General features: G+C 50.5%; 1 protein-coding gene across 1 annotated transcript; it reads right to left on the bottom strand.

The window, feature by feature from the left end:
- Positions 1-2,970: 2,970 nt before the first annotated feature.
- Positions 2,971-16,991, bottom strand: P2rx1 (purinergic receptor P2X 1). The gene is made up of 12 exons (XM_027426811.2): positions 16,855-16,991; positions 8,778-8,925; positions 8,447-8,518; positions 7,985-8,054; positions 7,704-7,800; positions 7,320-7,400; positions 6,957-7,098; positions 4,449-4,576; positions 4,056-4,146; positions 3,635-3,700; positions 3,168-3,269; positions 2,971-3,036 (listed from the first exon to the last, which is right to left on the bottom strand). The coding sequence occupies exons 1-12, from the start codon at positions 16,989-16,991 to the stop codon at positions 2,971-2,973; spliced, it is 1,200 nt and encodes a 399-aa protein (XP_027282612.1).
- Positions 16,992-18,119: the final 1,128 nt, after the last annotated feature.

Raw genomic sequence — 18,119 nt, 5'->3', positions numbered from 1 at the left:
TGGAATGGAGAAAAACAGCAAAAGATCAACCTAACTCTTTTTAAAATTATTTATTTTATGTGGATAAGTGTTTTGCCTGTATGTATGTATGTGTGTATGTATGTATGTATGTATGTATATGCACCTGTGTGTGTGTCTATGGGTGGTCCTAAGCCATCATGTGAGTACTGGGAACTGAACCTGGGTCCTCTGCAAGAACAGCAAGTGCTCTTAACCACTGAGCCATCTCTTCAGCTCAACACTCTCTTAAAGAAAGTGCCAGAGCCAGGGGTCGGGGGTGGGAGGGGGTGGCTCACGCCTTTAATCCCAGCACTCAGGAGGCAGAGACAGGCAGATCTCTGTGAGTTCGGAGCCAGAACCTGGTCTACAAAGCTACACAGAGAAACCCTGTCTCAAAAAATAAACAAAAAAAAGTGCCCAGAAAGTGCCACAGAAGATTCCCCTATACATTCCACTACCTCACATTTTGTCACATGACCGGTGTTACAAGAGATAGAACATGGAAATGCAACCTCCGTTATAGGCAGTCACTATGCCCAACCAAGGACAACATATATATGTGTGTGTGTACCAGGCACTGTACTGGGGGCACTTCCCTTTACTCCAACCCTAGCAGACGTTGCAGTACCCCTAACGCACAGAGGAGTCTTGAAGAGAGGCCACTTGCCAAGGACACAGGATGAGCTGTATGAGAGCTGCAAGAGCCTTCTTCCCCTACACTCCAGGCCTGCCAGGAAGTCAGGAGAGGCTGCACTGGGGCACCACTATAAGGAATCTTTGAATAATTGTTAAATGCTGGGAGCCAAGAAAGATGCAAGCCCAAGTGTCCCCATGGATTTTGCATCAAGGACTCTGCTAGTGGCCTTGGCAAGGGCATCTGGAAGTGATGGGGGTGGAGGCCAGATGCAGACAAGTGTGAACTGGTCTTTCTGGAAGGGTGGCAATGAAGAGGGAGTAGGCTTGTCTGCAGCAAAACATAAGCCAGAGAAGGAGGCAAGAGAAGAAAACACGCAGGGCATAGGGTGAGAAGAGGGAGGCCGCCTTGGCTCGAGGTATCTGGGCTGGTTGGATCCTTTTTTTCTGCCACTCAGGAAGAAAGGGACAGGAGGCATAGGCTTTGGGGGCTGGGAAAGAGTAGGGTGGAAGGTTCTTGGCTGGGGAAGGTGGCAGAAGGCCAAGGTCTGAGAGAACAACTGGCCCATGCTGTCCACTCTGCTAGCCACTGGCTTTATACAGCTATCTTGGTGAATTAAAAGTAAATAAGACCTGGGTATGGTGCCGAATACCTATGATCCTAGCATTTGAAAAGCCGAGAGAAGAGGATCATGAATTTCAGACCAGCTTGACCGCATAGCAAGGCACTGTTTGAAAAACATTAAAAAGTGAAATGGCTCCAGGTGTTTATTGGCTCCCCTTGGCAAGCGGCCACCGCATTGAACAGTACAGATCCATCTGTACAGTATGAGAAATTGTGCCGGACAGACTGGTCTAGACAGAGCAGGGTGGGGGTACTCAGAACCCCTGGCTGGCTGTGAGCCCAGGCTGGAGGGCGTGACCATATGGGGCCTTCTTCCTCTCCAGCCACAAGCTTGCTTCCTTTGTGGAAGTGCCCCCCAAGTCCCACCCTTGGGATAACAAGCCCCTCTCTCAATCCCATTTCCCAAGCTGCTTCCAGGGTGCCCAACTGCCCCACAGCCAGGAGAAGAGCTTGCTCAGGTTTGGGAAGAGTGCTGATGCCCTGTCCTGTGTGGGAGATGGGGCTCAGGGACTGCTGTGAGCTCCCTGACCCAGCTGGGCTCAGGCACCACTCACCAGCCTGCCTACAGGGACCTCAGATGCTCAGCTCAGCTGTGCGCCTCGCAAGTGAGCACACTGAATTTCAGAAGGGTTTGAAAGGAAACCAAAGAAGACAGAAATTTGTCCTCATTTCTTTTTATTGTGCCCCACCCCTTGCCTCCTCAGCCTTCATGTTCCAACCAAGCTGGGACTGGGCCACAGGCAAGGAGCCAGGATTCATCAGGCTTACCCCTCCACCTGAGGTAGTTGGGTAAGGTTCTGTGGCTAGAAGGGCTGGTCTGGCCTGACTGCCTCAGGAAGGAACATCATCCCATGGGGGTGACACTGTATGGAGACCATGTGTCCCTGCCTGGGGGTGTAGGTGTGTTCAGATGGCTGCACTTGCAGTACCCAAGCTGTTCCAACCCACACTGGGGGTAGAGGGTTGTATGTGTGTGAGTAGGGGGTGTGTGTGCACATGGTGGTTTGTGAATTCCTGTGTGGCACAGGAGCACACTACACACTTGCTGGAGGTGTTTGAGACCCTGATCAGTGTCTACACCTGCCAGTTGGTGCTGACCCAAGAGTGACTGGGAGCCTAAAAATCAGAAAGCTCCTGGATGGCAATTCTTATGCCTCATGCACAAAGTAGCCTGTGTTTCTGGTTTAGGAGGAAGGATGTGTGCCAGGCTCTAGTGATGAGCCTCCCAGGGAATCCCTTTGGAACTTCCTCTAATGAAAAACATCATATTCTGTCCAGCCTGGCAGCCATAGGCTACATGTGTCCACTTAGCTAGTTCAAATGAGGCATATTTTTATTAATTTAAGTTCAAATGGTCACATCTGGCTAGTGGCTTCCATGTGGAAGAGCACAAATCTTGGCTGGTGGGGCCCCGGGATGGACAGTGAGAGCCTGCGCCATAAACACAAAGCTATGGTATAGGTGTGTGAGGAGCCCAACCATATGGACCCGGAGTGGCTGAAACTGGAGGGGGCCTCCCTCAGGAGGGGAAGTGTGGAACTGGACCCAGGGCTCTGAATTGCAGTGTCTTGGCTGTCTCCATTCTGAATTGGGGTGCAACTTGGTATCTGCCTAGTGGGAAAGCCCCTGGGAATGGCCTCTGCCCTGGCTCGAAGCCACCAGCCCTTGCCGGAAGCCACACACTGAATCAAGTCCAGAGCCCAAGGCTGAGGTCAGGAGGTCCTCATGTTCTCCTGCAGGCCCAGAGTGGAGTTGGTGGCCGCCGGGTCATGTTCACCCTGTGTATGCAATGTGGGAATGCAAGTTAGGCCCCAGAAGCACTGCCCCGCAGGACAGAGCCTGTCAATGCAGACACACAAGCTTAAGGTCTTTCAAGAGTCCTGCTCAAGAAGTTCACAAGTCCTCTTACCTCCCCGGGCCCCATGTCCTCTGCATACTTGAACTTCTTCTGCTTGTAGTAGTGCCTCTTGGGCAGGATGTGGAGCAATAAGAGGTCACAAAGAACTGTGGCCTGAGGACAGGGAGGGCAGGCATGGAGAATGGGAAGCAGAGGCAGATAGAGACCTTCCATGTCCCACAGTGGTCCCTATTGACTGTGGTCCTGGCTGAATCCTGCCTCTCCAGAACCCAGTTTCCTGAAGACAGAATAAGGTGCTGCAAACCCCTCCTGGGACCAAATCAGCCTCATCTTTCCTCTCTCTTACCTTAACTCGGAGCCTCAGTTTCCCCAGGTACACAGTGGGTCTAGTGTGGTGGGAAAAGCAGCTGCTGCCTCAGTAGTGATAGGCAGCTATGGTCACATTTTGGGGTTCTGCTACTGAATGCAGAAGAGGAGCAGCTAAAACCCAACACAACAAACATGTCCCTAGCACTTACCACTCCAAAGATGCCAATCCCAGAGCCGATGGTAGTCATAGTAGGGATGATGTCAAACTTCCCAGCCTGGTGGAAGGGCCCAGAGAAGAGCCAGGTCAACAGAAGGGACCCAGCTAGAAAAAGTCAAACCCTCCTCCTCAGCTCCAAACTATCCCCACTGCCTGTGGCCCAGTTCTTCTGAGAGCCAGTTCCTGGTCAGTAAACCTGGGCTTTGTGCCTGGCCTTGCTTCCCTGGACCCAAGGAGATGGTAGGGGAGTCATGACAGTGGCTCTAAGTCTGGCCAGAGTCATCCTCCATGTCCCGTGGTCACTAGAAGCAGATCTCTGAATACACCTATCCCATCCCATTTCATATCCATAACAACAGACATCCGAAACAGAAAGGTGCCTTGGCAGCTGTCCCTTCACATGGGACACTTACCTTACCATCCACAAGGATGTCAAAGCGAATCCCAAACACCTTGAAGAGGTGACGATGGTTTGTCCCATTCTGCACAAAGTGCCTGGCAAACCTGGGGTGGGGGGAAGGGGGCAGGAGACTGTAACAAAACCACCTTGAGTGCCAAATGTATTAGGAAGAGCCCCTCCAGCATGGCTTCCAGGATTGTTGAACTCAGCCCTTTCCTGACTCTCTCACCAGGCAGACCCAGGAGCCAAGGAGCCAAGACCCAGGGCTGGTGACTCAAACCTTTAAGGGTTTGTTTCCTGATGGCTTCCTGCTTGACAACTTATATAGGATGGAGGCAACCCAGGGTCCTCTGGTCCCTTCTGGGAACATTTGTCAACCTGTGGCATTCCAGAAATAGGCAGGTACCTGAAGTTGAAGCCTGGAGACAGATTTTTCTCCCCGTACAGTCCATGGAACTGGTAGATTGGTTTGCAGTGCCGCACATGCCAATCCAGGTCACACTCCCAGTCAATGGTGATGCCAACTACCCCACCCTGCCAGAGACACAAGCACATAGGATCCGGGCTTCAGGATTTTAAAACTCCTGTCTAGACTGGCAAGATGGCTTCATGAGTTTAAAAGAGAAGAGAGAGAAAAAAAAACAAAACAAAAAAAACACCAAAACTGTCTTATAGCTGGTGCCTACACTCTCTTTGAAAAATTGTTTTATATTATCTATTAATTCTGTGTATAGATATTTACACCATTGTGTACAGTGTGACTGGAGGTCAGAGGACAACTTTTGAGGGTGGGCTTTCTCCTATCATGTAGGGCCAGGGATTAAATTCAAATCATTAGGCATTCCACCAAGCACCTGCACCCACTCAGCCACCTTGTTGCACCACTTCAAAGAGAAGATACTTTTTATTAGAGAAGGGACACTGAGATCTTGCTTTAGGGGTGAAGGTCTGTCACCATCTCTTCTCCCACCACTGAGTGATCATCTCTAGAATATAATAAGTTTTTCCTGCCACAGGGCCTTGGTTCCTGCTGTTCTTTCACAAACCTGGCTCTTTCTCATTATATGGTCATTTGTCTGAGGGCTCCCCTGACCACCAACTCAGTCTAAAATATGTCCCTTGTTACTCCCTCCTATGATGCTATGTGTTTGCTTTTAGGCCATTTGTCACTTTTTGTTTTTATTTGGTTGGTGTTATTTTTAAATTTATGAGCACATATCTGTGTGAACATCTGCCATGTATGTGTGGGTGCTCTCAGAGCCCAGAAGAGGTCATTGGGTTTCCTGGAACTGGAGTTACAGGTCATTGTGAACCACCCAATGTGGATGCTGGGAATCTAAAGTTGGGTCGTCTGGGAGGACAGCAAGTGCTTTTAACCACTGAGTCGTCTCTCCAGTTCCTAGTTTTTTTGAGACTGGATATTACTGTATAGCCTAGGCTGGCCTTGAACTCTTGATCATCCTGCCTCTGCCTCCTGTGTTCTGGGATCACAGGTGTGTGCTAGCACACCTGGCTTGTCATATGTGTATTCTTATGACCGATTACTTATTGACCTCTCTCCTCTAAGATTGTCAGGTCCAAGGGGACAGAATCATCTGGCACTCATCGCTGTTTCTCAGTTCCTGGCTGAAGTCACAGTGGTTTGGGAGACAAGCAAAAGGCCTTTGAACTAAGTGATCTGTTCCGTCTGGGAAGAAAACACTCCAGAAAGTGAAGTGAGGCAGGGAACAGGACAGGTGGGTGGCTCTGGCCAAGAGTGGAAAGGCAATCAGAGAAGTGGTCAGGGAGCTGAGCAGCTCAGTATGGAGGCAGGAACAGAGATCCCCACACTCAGTGGGCAAGGGTAGGTGTGGGTGCTAGAAACAGGGTGAATTGTAAATCATGACAACCCTATAGGATCAGACAAACAGAGACCTAAACACCAACAGTTAACCACTGTCTGTCTGCTTCCACCTCGATGTAGCTCTTGAATGCAAATACCTGCAAACTTCTGCTATATACAAGTGTGTCATGAGTGAAGCTTGTTGGTGACCTCACAGAAAAGGGACTGGTTGCCATCTCTGCATAGACAGCTGCAGGAACAAGCACAAGAAGGACCCCCCTAGAACAGGATGTAGGATTGCCCCATTCTGGGGCAGAGCTGAAGTGCTAACTTGCAGGTGCATGTTCACTTGGTCCTCACAGCACCACCATGGGAATGGTGCTATGAGCATCTTCAGTGACATTCTCAGATCCACTGCACTTAAGAGAACTGTCTGGTTGGGAGGCAGACCAGGATTTGGATCTGGAGCCTCTCACAAAGGGACTGTGGTCTTGGAACATGCGAAGCCCTGAGTTCTATCTCCACAATGGTATAAAACAAAGTAGCCCAGTGATTTTAGACTATGGTACAGCTTGGGGTTAGGGTATACTACTCAGCATGTGTGAGGCCCATCCTCAGCAGAAAAAAAATAATTAAAAAATAAACTGAGTGTGGTGACCACACACCTGTACTCTTCATTAAGGAGGCTGATGCAGGGGGATTAGGAGTTTGGGGCCAGCCTAGGCTACACAGGGAGACCCTGACTCAAAACAACAAAAAGGAAAAGGGGAGAGAAGAAGGGAGGGAAGGAGGGAGGGAGGGAGGGAGGGATGGAGGGAGAGAGGGAGGGTGGGAGGGAGGGAGGGAAGGCAGGGATGTAGCACTGAACATCCAGATGATGCTGTCTGCCCACATCTCGTCATTTTAACACCTCCTCCATGGCAGAATCAGACCAGGCCCTGCAGAGGACCCTCAGGGACTCTGGTACTAGAGCACACACTTGGCCTGTGCCGGGGTGGGGGGGGGAGGTTGGAGGCAGGAAGGGGCTGGCAGGCCAGTATTGTGACCCTGAGCCATACTCTCCTTGCTGGCACCACCGCATCCCATGCATACCTTTTCAGCCAGGCTGCGGAAGTCCTGGCCTGACTCTTGTACCACATAGCCGAGGCTGAAGACTGGACATAGTGGATGCAGGGTCTTGTGGTAGAGGCATTTCTTCATGTAGGTGCCATTCACCTCCTCCACCAGGTTGCGCCTGTGTGGAAGTCATGGGTAGCAGCCATGTGCCAACTGAGAGGGTGCTCACTCCACCCAGCTCTAGTGACCCCCAAGAACTCTAGAGCATCCCCCCTCTCCAGAGCAGTCAGCCTCCAGGTCAGCTAAGGCGGCTATCTCCAGAGTGAGTGCAAGCAGCAGGGGTGTTGAGAGCAGCTGCAGCTGCTTCAAGCCACCTGCAGCTCTCCCTTTCCCACGAACCTGTTGACCTTGAAGCGTGGAAAGCTGATGCTGTTCTTGATGAAGAGCGTGAAGTTCTCAGCCTCATGGAGAAGAGCGGGTCTGGGGAAGACAGCACTCACTCACTGCCCCTCTCCAAGAGGATTCACATGGCTGAAAGGGCTTGGCACTAGCAAGGATCACAGGGGTTCCCCTGCAGCGTGCATTGATGTGTGGTGGGGTTGGCCACTCTCCAGATGGGGTACAGGCTTACAGGCTCCTAGACCAGGAAGACTCATTGGCCTGGGCCATATGGACAGGGTGAGGGGTGGGATCAAAAGTATAAAGAACCCATTCTTCCAGATCCAGATGTTTGTGGGTCAGAACCCTGTCTCTAGCTTCCTGGAAGGACAGGACGTCAGTTACCTTGGGATCTTGTCATCCACCTCCACAGGACACCAGCCAAAGATTTCACAGGTCTTCACTGTGCTATTGAAGGGCACACATTTGCCTGTGCGAATACCTGTAGCAAGAGAGCAATCCCCGGGGTCCCAACCCATGGTAGACTTCTGCAGCATGGTAGCTGAGAGGCAGGATGAGAGCAGGACAGACTCTCAGTGGGGAACAGCTTAGTGAGATGTGAAGTACTGAGAGAGGTGGGCACAGGCAACGTGGCTGTGGAGGTGACGGGAAGGGGCTGGTCTTACCTTGAGCCTTCCTTTCTGCTTTACCTGGAGTGCAGCCATTGTCATCTTGGCATATGCCACCTTCTGGGTTCTGGAGGAGGGGAGAGCTGCTGTGCCTGAGCCCTATGGTGTTGTCCCGGGGAGGATTCTCTCCTACCCCACCCCCAGGGTCACAGTGTAGACGTGGAGCAAACTCTCAGATTCTGTGGGAGACCCCTGCTCACAGCCTCCTCCCACCATTTATCCTAGGTTTCTGTCCAGCTGCTGAGTGCTGGTGTACACTGGCAGGGGGACTGAAGGTTGGGATGGAGAGGCCCAATGCCCAACAATGGCACTAACAACGGCTGAGAGTTGTTTTGTGTGGCTCTGTCCAACATTGCATCATAACCTCATCAGAAAGCTTGTCCTGCATCACCACCAAGGCCCACGGGGATTCCATCACGTTATCTCCCACTGGGCCCAAGAGAGGGGCGGAGTCCTCACCTCTGCACAATAGCCTTGAGCCTGCTGAGGGGTCACGATGAAATTGGTCATAACTACAAAGGAGCTGTCCCCCTGGAAGTGAAGGGCAGGGAGAGAACAGGCAGAGTTGGTAGAACAGCCCCAAGCATCCAAACACTGCCCCAGCAGGACGCTGGAGCCCACCTGACACCCAGCAGATGCCACGTCCCATGACATCACCATGGAGTGAATGGACTAGTCTCACTGTAAGGGAGACTGAGGCCCAGCAAGCAGAAGGCTGAACTGGTCCCTTGGGGGAGCCTTGAGCCATGACTTGTGGGAGGGAGGATGGTGCTATCCTGAGCTAGCTCACCTGTGCTGGGAAGACATAGTCAGCCACGTCCCAGACCTGAGGCCCCAGGCCCTGGAGCTGGGTCACAGCCAGCCCCTTGAGCTTCACAGACACACTGCTGATGAGGCCGCTTGAAGTCTGGTATCCCTTTTCATAGACAAACACCCACCTGCCAGGTCCGGAGAAAATGGAGTTAAGATTCTGTGCAGTGTTGGCCAGGACATCCTAGGACACAAATGGCTGTAAGAACATCTATCCTTTCTGGCATCCTCTGGACTTCCTCTTGTCTTCCTCGGAGTTTCTGAGCTTCTTTGGTTCTTAACTAGTTTCCTGAAGGCAGGACACCCTCACCTATCACCCCCTGCTGGCCTGTGTCTAAATTCCCACCACTCCAAATGCTTCAGCGGAGGCCAATCCATGCAGCTACGGACTGACTGTCCCTCCTAATCCTTTTTCCCAAGAGCTGTCTGCCAGGGCCAGCTGGCCATCTCTTGACCCCAATCCTCCTTCCCAACACCCTGTTTCTTCCCACACAATTTCCAGCAAAGTGTGAGGACTACCAAGAGTCTGGCTTTGTCTCCTAGCCAGCCCTGCTCCTCAGTGTTGGAGGGTTTGTAGTGGATCCTTCCTCTTTACCTTCCTTATCTATAAAATGGGAGTAACATTAGTACTTGTTTATGCTAAGAGAGTTAATGCAGAAAAGTTGCTTAGAATGTGGGCTGGCCCCTAGCAAAGCTGAGTAGAAGTTGTCTGCCATTACTGAGTAGAAGGTGGAAAGGAGAACGTGGGAAAGAGAAAGGAAGCCAGGATATGGGGCTAGAGACCATAACGTTCTCCCTTGCAGCATCCAGCCCCCTCCCTCAGGCTGCTGTGTAAGTGGCTCATGTTCAATCCAGGAGGTTCAGTGGGACTGACCTCACTCCCAGGGATGGGGCATACAGCCAAGGCATGTCAATCAATGCCCTGCCCCTCTAGCAGCAGTGATGAGCCTAATTGTCCTTAGAAGGGTATCAATAGCAAAGCCAGATTCTTTACTGAGATTTACTAGGAAAGAGACTTCCACTGTGCTGGGTGGCTAAGCAAGGTGGCTGTGAAGCCAACACTACCATTAGTTATTTTTGCCACCTCTAAGCAACAGCCTGAGGATGGAGCCAGGAGATGGAGAGGACCAGATTCCTGACCATGGTGCTACAGCCCCTTGTGTGGATGGGGGGATTTCTGGACTTAACTAAAACATGAGCCAATGAAGACCCTTCTGCTGTGGGAACTAGCTTAGGTTGTATTTCTGTTCCTTACACTGGGAGTTTTGTATTTCACTTCTCTCCAGGGATAGCCTATTCCTTTAGAAGAAATTGTCTGAGTAGACTCGAGATATGTTGACCACTGGAACATGTACAGCAAGCCTTCCCCAGGGAGAAGACTGCAGGTGAGTATGCTCTGCTCCCTCCATCCTTTACCTTACCTAGACAAAGAGCTCAAAGTCATCTACTCTGGGGGCAGGATTCTCCAAGCCTTAGTCCCAGAGTCACTGTCATTTCCCCGTCACAGGGAAGCAGACCACTGCCTTGTTACTTTAATCCTCTCTCCTCCGAAGCCTGCTTTGAAACCCTTCTAAGCCAAAGTGTGGTCGCTGCTGCCCCCTGCAGGCCTCAAATAGCAACAAGCGAGACACAACAAAGGTCTGGGTTCTTCTGAGGCTGACCGCCAGGCTGCCCTGCTGGGGAGCCCCTCGAGGAGAGGGGTTCCCCATTCCCACAGTGCTTTCTGTAGTCAGGCCTCTGTAGTCTGGTACCCCAGCTTAAACGGGCTGCGTTGGAGGAGGGTGTTGTTACACATTCTGAGTCCTCCCTAAGAGGCCACTGGTCTCCCTCTCCACATCTCCATCCTCAGAACCTCGGTTTCTCTTTGCCCAGTAGCAACACATCACACAATAAGTGGAGAAACTGAAGTCCGAGGACACTCTCTTCCCAGGGCTGGAGCAGACCCAGGGCTGGAGGCCTTCTATCCAGGGTTGTGCAGCACTGGCATGGGTGTGTCTTCCCAGAGCTCCTCCCCCACCTCAGCTGTGGGTTAGGACCAATACAGTTTCTGGGCTGTGTCTGCCCCTGGGGCTGCTGGTCTTGGAGGTCAAAAGGAAATGTCAAATCTGGCATTTGTGACCTCAACCCTGGTAATAATAGCTTTGACATGATGGCAACAGGCCTGTCATTCCAAAGCAATGTCTTTTAAAAAAAAAAAAAAAAAAATATATATATATATATATATATATATATATATATATTTTTTTGCTTTACTAAAAGTACTTTACTAAAGTAAAGGGGGGTTTGAACATTTGACTATAGATAACCATAAAGACCAATAGAAGGTACTGAATCTTGTGGAACCAGAATTACAAGTGAGTATGAGCTACCTGCCTGACATAGGTGCTGGGAACTGAACTTAGTTCATCTACAAGAGCAGTACATACTCTTAACTGCTGAGCCATCTCCCCCAAAGACATGTCTTGGCCTGGCCTTATGGTACCACTCTGGAAGGCCGTCTTCAGAGGCCCTCCCCTTCCAGGAATGACCCTTGCCAGTCTCTTCACCTCCCCTGGGACTCCCTTCTCCAGTGGTCCCTGGGAAAAGGACACACAGTGAAGTGGCCCATGTTTAAGTACTAGACCTGCCTTTTGTCCGATGTACTAGCTTCAGATGAAAGACCGAACTTCTTGAGCCCTGACTTCCTCAGTAAAACAGAGGATGCCCCTATCTCGAATGTACTGCTCACTCAGAAAATCCTTAGCAAGGCTGTGTATTCAAGACATGAAAATGAAAATGAAAGATCTCTCATCAAATCTTCGCCATTCTCCTGGTCTCCATTCTCAGCCCAGGGCAGAGCTCTGAGTGAGCTGTCACAGGTATACTTGTCCCAAGATCCACCTCCGCACCGTGGTCTGCCCCTACAACTCAGCCATACACATTCAGTCAGTCATTCAATAAACATGTATGCATCGAGCCCATCTTCAGAGCCAGGCACCATTTGCGACACTAAAACCACAGACATGAGCAAACCCCAGGAGCCTGCCCTCAAGAAGTCTGAACAGACTGTCAGCATCTCTGGTTGCTTGGTGCACTAGTTGATATTGTCAACATGATTGCATCTGGAGTCACCTAAGAGACTCGTCTCGGGACAGGCTCAGAGAGGATTAACCGAGAGGAGAAGTGAACTCAGTGAGCAGCACCTTCCAGCAGGCTCAGAGATACAGAGGTCAGAGGAAAAGCAGTGTGGCCTGCCTGCCTTCGCCTCCTCCTGGGGTCTGTGTCTATTGCTGCAGCTGATATCAGAAACCCAGCTTCTTGGTCATCCAGCGTGAGCTGAGGACTAGTGACTCTCCAGGAATCTTCCAGTCCTCCAGTACCACCTTGGGACCCCTGAGGTAACCGGCTTCATGGACTGATCAGCTATCAGGCTCTCGGCCTCTCCAGCATGTAGACAGCCACTGTTAAAGAACCTGGCCCATATCTATTGTAGAAGTCAATCTGGTGACCCCCTTTCAATATTACATATACATGCTGTCTGTGCTGTCCCTGGAGACGACCCTTCTCGGACAGATCTGGGTACTAAGGAGTGGGGCCATTGCTTCGACACGCCTGACCATGTAAACCTTAGATCTTGGTGGAAGAGTTTGGAGCTGTGAGCCGGAGAAACCCTTGAATGCTGTAAGCACAGCTTACTAGGCCATTCTGGTAGGAATTTAGGCGACAAGGATGCTAAGAGAAATGCAGACAGTGGGGAGCCTCGATCAGGAGGTCTCACAGGGGAACAAAACTCTTTCAGGAACTGGGCCATCTAAGTCATTCGTGTTATATACTGGCAAAGAATCTGGCCTCATTCTGCCTCTGTCCTAAGAACTTGAATGAGGCTGAATTCAAAAGTAATAAAGTGAATTGTTTGGAGAGGAAGTTGGGTTTGTTGTTTGGATGGTTTAAGATAAGGTTTTATACATCCCAGCTTGGCCTCAAACTCACAATGTTGTCAAGGATAACCTTGAACTCCGGCCTCCGCCTGCTGAGTGCTAGGATTACAGGGATGAACCTCCTTGTTTATGTGTCAGGGGATCAAATCCAGGGCTTTGTGCATGCTATGCAACTGAGCTACATCCCCAGCCCCGGCAGGGGACATTTCAAGGGAAGTTTTACTGAGCAGGGGACACCCACCCTGAATGTGGTCAGCACCATGCCATGAACTGAATATATGGAGAAAGCAAGCGGAATCCCTCATTCTCTCTGCTTCCTGATGGTGGGCTCAGGGGAGACTGGCTGCCCCACACCCCTGCTGCCACACCTGGAGCTACCACCATGCCTTCAGCATTGTGATAGACGTATCCTCAAACCATGAGCCAAAATAAACTCTTCCACCGTTATCTGCTTTTGTTGGGCATTTTGTCATAGCTATAAAAGAGGTTAAGTAATATATTTGGGGACCCACATCTGCCTTCCACACCAGACATCCCAAAGATATCTCTGATGCCACAGGACTATTTGGGAAACAGCTCTGTAGTTCTCAAAAATTTGAACATGGGATTTTACTTGACCCAATCCCACTACTAGATATATTCTTTGGAGAAAGAAAGATATGTTCACCAAAGTACTGATCCACAAACACTCAGGACAGCATTGCTTTTAGGAGTCAAAAAGTGGAAACAGTCTAAAATGTCCAACCACAGATACTCTAATAAACAAAATGTGATGAATCGACACATGGAATATTATTTAACCATAAAAATATTGGGTTACTGGTACACATTACAACCAACATGGCAAGTAATAGAAGCCAGATACAAAAATGCTCATGGTGTATGATACTATTGATAGGAAATATCCAGAATAGGCAAGGCAAGCTGTGAGGAGAAAGGGGGTTGATTACTAAGGGGTACAATGTTTCTTTTTAGTGATGAAAATGTAATTAGAAGTGATAATGTTTCAACCTTGTGAGCAATAGTGACCACAGATTTGGGAGGTTTTGTTTGTTTTGAGACAGTATCTATCTTGTACTCCAGACTTGCTTGGAATTTACCATGTAGCCAGGCTAACCTTGAATTCATACTATGACTGCCTCAGGCTACTGAGTGCTGTTATTATAGGTAAATACCACCTACCCTGCCTGATCCGATTAGGGGTTTGTTTGTGTGTGTGTGTGTGTGTGTGTGTGTGTGTGTGTGTGTGTGTGTGTGTGTGTGTGTTGTGAAGGCTAAGGAATAGACCAATGGTAGAGAATGTACTTAGCATGCTCATGGTCATGGGTCCAATCTCTAGCATCAAATAAATGAAAGACAAGTTAATTAAAAGAGTAGATACTAAGGTATTTGAAGTCAGTCTCATGCAAGTTCCAGTCACCAAACAAACAATCAACAGAAACCAGGCATGGTAGCACAAGCTTTTAATCCAAGAACTTGGGAGGCAGAGGCAGGTGGATGTTTATGAATTTGAGGCCAGCCTGGTATACATAGTGAGTTTCAGAAGAACCAGGGTTATGTAGAGAGACCTTGTCTCACAAAACAAACAAATACAAAATTCAACTCGACCAATTCTTTTCTTTTTAAACTGTGTCTTTCCCTATAGTACTGTCTGCCTTGTAGTCTTAGAACTCATTATGTAGACCAGGTTGGCTTCAAACTCACAGAGATCTACCCACCTTTGCCTCTCGAGTGCTGAGGTTAAACATGTGTACCACCTTGCCTGGCCCGACTGGACCACTTGTATTCACACAAGAGTTCGTTCCCTGTGTCCCCTCTGCTTCCAAGCAGGAGGGTCTGGACCAGTCTGTTTCAGACCTCCTGGAGCATTTTATCTGTGATATCACTGTAATCTGGGCCAGTGGAGTCTCTGCCTTTTGGAGTTTTTACTTCCCCCACTTGCCTCGGATTTCCAGGAAGAACGAGACCAATAGAGACCACAGCCTAAGCGTCCCACCTCTAAGCCTGTTCCAGGTCTTGACATCTCAGCCTGTCTGTCTGCCTGTCTGTCTGACTGACTGACTTCCTAGGTCTCAAGGCTGCTTTCATCATCTGTCTCTCTCCACTGCCAGCTGCCTATTTCCAACATGGACTTCACACTATCTGGTGCCCTGAACCCCTTGGTCGTCCCTACCACCCCCCATCTTCCCTGCAGCATCCACAGGACCAGACATCCAGACAAACATCTAGGAAAGGGGAGGATCCTTAGAGAAAAGCCCTTCCCTTCACAAGGAAGAGTGCGGTCCTCTCCAACCACTGTTCTATATAACAATGGGGAAACTGAGGCTCTGGAAGTCTATTTGTAGGGGTCAGTGTAGCATAAGGCATGGACCAGATGAGGGCGACAGAGACAAAGGAGACACAGGCAGAGCTAGCCAGAGCTCCAGTGGGCAGGGAAGCCTAGGTTTGGGGATCTGAAGACCTTGCCTTGGGCCCTGCTGTATGAATTGGGCATTTTAGTGAGACTAGTTGCATCCCTCATCTCTGATATCCCCACCTCTCATACTAACAAGGGCTACAGCCATTTGAAAATCATGGGTCTTGGGCCAGAAGAAAGGAAAGGAGGGGATGCGGTTCCCATCACTGGAGGTATGTATCAGAACTGGGGAGCAGTTGGGTCTCATCTTACAGCAGGGCTGGGTTAGGTGGGCTGTCCCTTCTGCTCTGGCAGCCAGGAACTGTTCACAGCCACAGCTCTGAAAACACAGTAGAGAGGCTTCAGGGGTCTGAGTGGGGAAAACTTTTGGCCTCCTCAGGTGAGGAACAGGCTGAGCCTAAGTAGTGACTTCTCTTTCCTGGAGGAACTAGAAATAAGTTGATGGTGCTCGACATGTGGCCATTGGTGTCAATTAGAAAGTTTCCTAGAAACCTTGTAGGATGGGAAGCGAGGGGGCAGAGCAAAGGCCCAGGGCCAAGGCTGGTTTGCCCTGTGACCTGGAAATTCCGTGGCTCCTCTCTGGGCCTTAGTTTTCCTCCCAAGCTCAACCAAATTGATTTGTGAGCAAGAAGGAGACAGACCCAAAAGGCATCGGGAGGGTCTTGGCCTTGGCTGCATCTGGCCAGCTCTGAATCTCAGGGGACCAATGGGCAGAAGGAAGGCTGTTCTGGGTGCTAGACACTCCCGAGGGATGAATGCTACTTGGGTAACTCTTCAGGCCCTTATTCTCAGTCCCCGAATGGGATTGTGCTGAGCCCTTGGAACGGCACAGCATAGCCAGGCCAGGATGCTGGGTGTTGGCAGGCTCTCAACAGGGCCTGATCCTTTTAGGGACCCCAGGGCCTCTAAGGGCTCTTTTCAGCATGACTGAGTAAACATGATGCCCCTTACATATGACACTTCAGGCAGGCACATAGATGTCTCAGACCCAGGGCAGACAGGGACACAGCCATATGCATATACATTCAGTGATGGGTACATAAAACCATTGGTACATGCCTAGATACATGGGCAGGACACAGGTACATCCGCATGACACCATGACATTAGCCCACACAATACACATGCAAGATTCTGCCAGGCCTGTTAGCTTCTAGGACACCAGACTGAACTTTAAAATGTGGTCTTTGCAGAGTTCCCAGGCTAGCCAGATGGCAGAGGTAGGCTTGTCTGCTCTGACCCTCTGCCCAGGAAGGAGATGTCACACTTGAGAATGGAGACTACCTCCTGCTTGAAGCTTCCGTCTATATGCCGAGTGTTCCGAATTTAAGGGTCTTTTCAGCTCTCAGGTTCCTGAATACCCCAGGTTGTTCCTCACTCAGACTGGAGAGATGGGAGCTGAGCCTATCTTCAGGCTAGTAAAATGAGTGTTGCCTTGTCTCAATGGCTTGACAGGACAATTCACCATGTCAGTTCCTCAGGACCCACAATGGCATTGCCTCTTGTTCATAATGCACCCAGAGCATTGTGTCCCATCCTGCCTCAGTGTCTCCGTCTTGGCAGTGGATTAACAGGGCCTATTCTTTCCTAATAACATGGAGGCTCATCAGGAAGGCTCTGCAGTCCATAGAGAGATGAGGGGCTAATCAGTACCCCAGAGCTCGGAGGATTGGCACATTAGAGGACTGGTGCCCAAAGGTGGTAAGGAGGGGACTCAGACTCACCCAATGACGTAGACCAGAACGACCAACTGGATCAGACGGAAAATGACTCCCACCTTCTTGTTTCGCACCAGCACCATCCGGGGAGTGTCATACTCAAAAAAGAAGGCTGACAGCTCATCCTGCAGCCGCCGTGCCATGGTGGGCCAGGAAGGGCTCAGAATTGAGCCCCCACACGGCCTCTGTGGTCAAGGGCAGGCCAGCATCTGCACCCACAGCTGTAGCAGTGGAGTGACTGGAGACTCCTCAGCCCCTTAAGAAGAGAGCAGGACAGGTGGGACCGGAGGCCAGGAGGCAGGGGTTAGTTGACAGGTTCTGGGTTGGGAGGGAAAAACCTGGGTGATCAGAAAAGCTTTTGGCTCCTGGCAGGCAGTGGAGTACCGGCCAGTGGTGCCCGGGAAATAAATTCCCAAAGATAGACAGAGGCGGAGCCAGTGGGGCCACCCAGGCCCAGCCCCACTGCCTCTCTAGGCTCCGCCTGGGCCCCCTTTGGGCCTCCGGAAACAGAAGCTGCTGGCCGGAAACCACCATGGCCACCAGTCACAGGGCCAGAGATAAAGCTACTGGCTGCCCCCACACCAAGAACCTGACAGGACAGAACTGGGGGGTCTGGTCAGGACTTGGGGTGAGATCCCCCAGAGCCCCACCTCCATCCTTACACCTAAAGTCTTGGAGTGGGCAGTTCAGTCCTGGGGACCTGTGGGGAGATGAGCAGAAATGGATATCAGGTCCTGTAGCCTAAAACTGCCCTTGGACACCGGCTGTCCACCAGTCCCTTCAAATCCAAGCCTGGCTTATTGCTGCTAACTTCAGCATCAGGCTGGCATCTCCATCCTCAGCCTTCCTCTCCCTTCATCTGACCTTTACTGTACCCCCTGACACCACTCCCATCCTATCCCTGTCACCAGAAGGGACAGGAAGGTAGACGTCTAGATAAGACTGGGGTTTCTTATCCCTATAAAGTCTTAAGACCCAGATGAGGAACCCTAATATTAGGCAGTTTTGTCGCTGTTGAGTTGTCTGGCCTGACTAAGTCTGCTTCCTGTAAAGTTAGACAATGTAACACTTTCCTCAGAGTGAAGTCCTTAGGGGAGGGGTCCCAGCATCGCGAGGACAGAGAATTGAAGCCACTGTTGAGTTAGGGGTTCAAGTCCAGTGCAGCCCTTGCCTTCCTCAGTAGTAACCCAGACCCTGAGCATAGGGGTCCCAAGACCCTGATCTGAGGCTGGCTCATATTATACCCCAGGGTCAGAGGGGAGCAATCTTAC

This window comes from Cricetulus griseus, chromosome 7 (assembly GCF_003668045.3).
Source record: "Cricetulus griseus strain 17A/GY chromosome 7, alternate assembly CriGri-PICRH-1.0, whole genome shotgun sequence".
In the NCBI taxonomy this organism is placed as follows: domain Eukaryota; kingdom Metazoa; phylum Chordata; class Mammalia; order Rodentia; family Cricetidae; genus Cricetulus; species Cricetulus griseus.
Note: the sequence above shows the minus strand (reverse complement) of the source record. Positions and strands in the feature narration are given on the sequence as shown.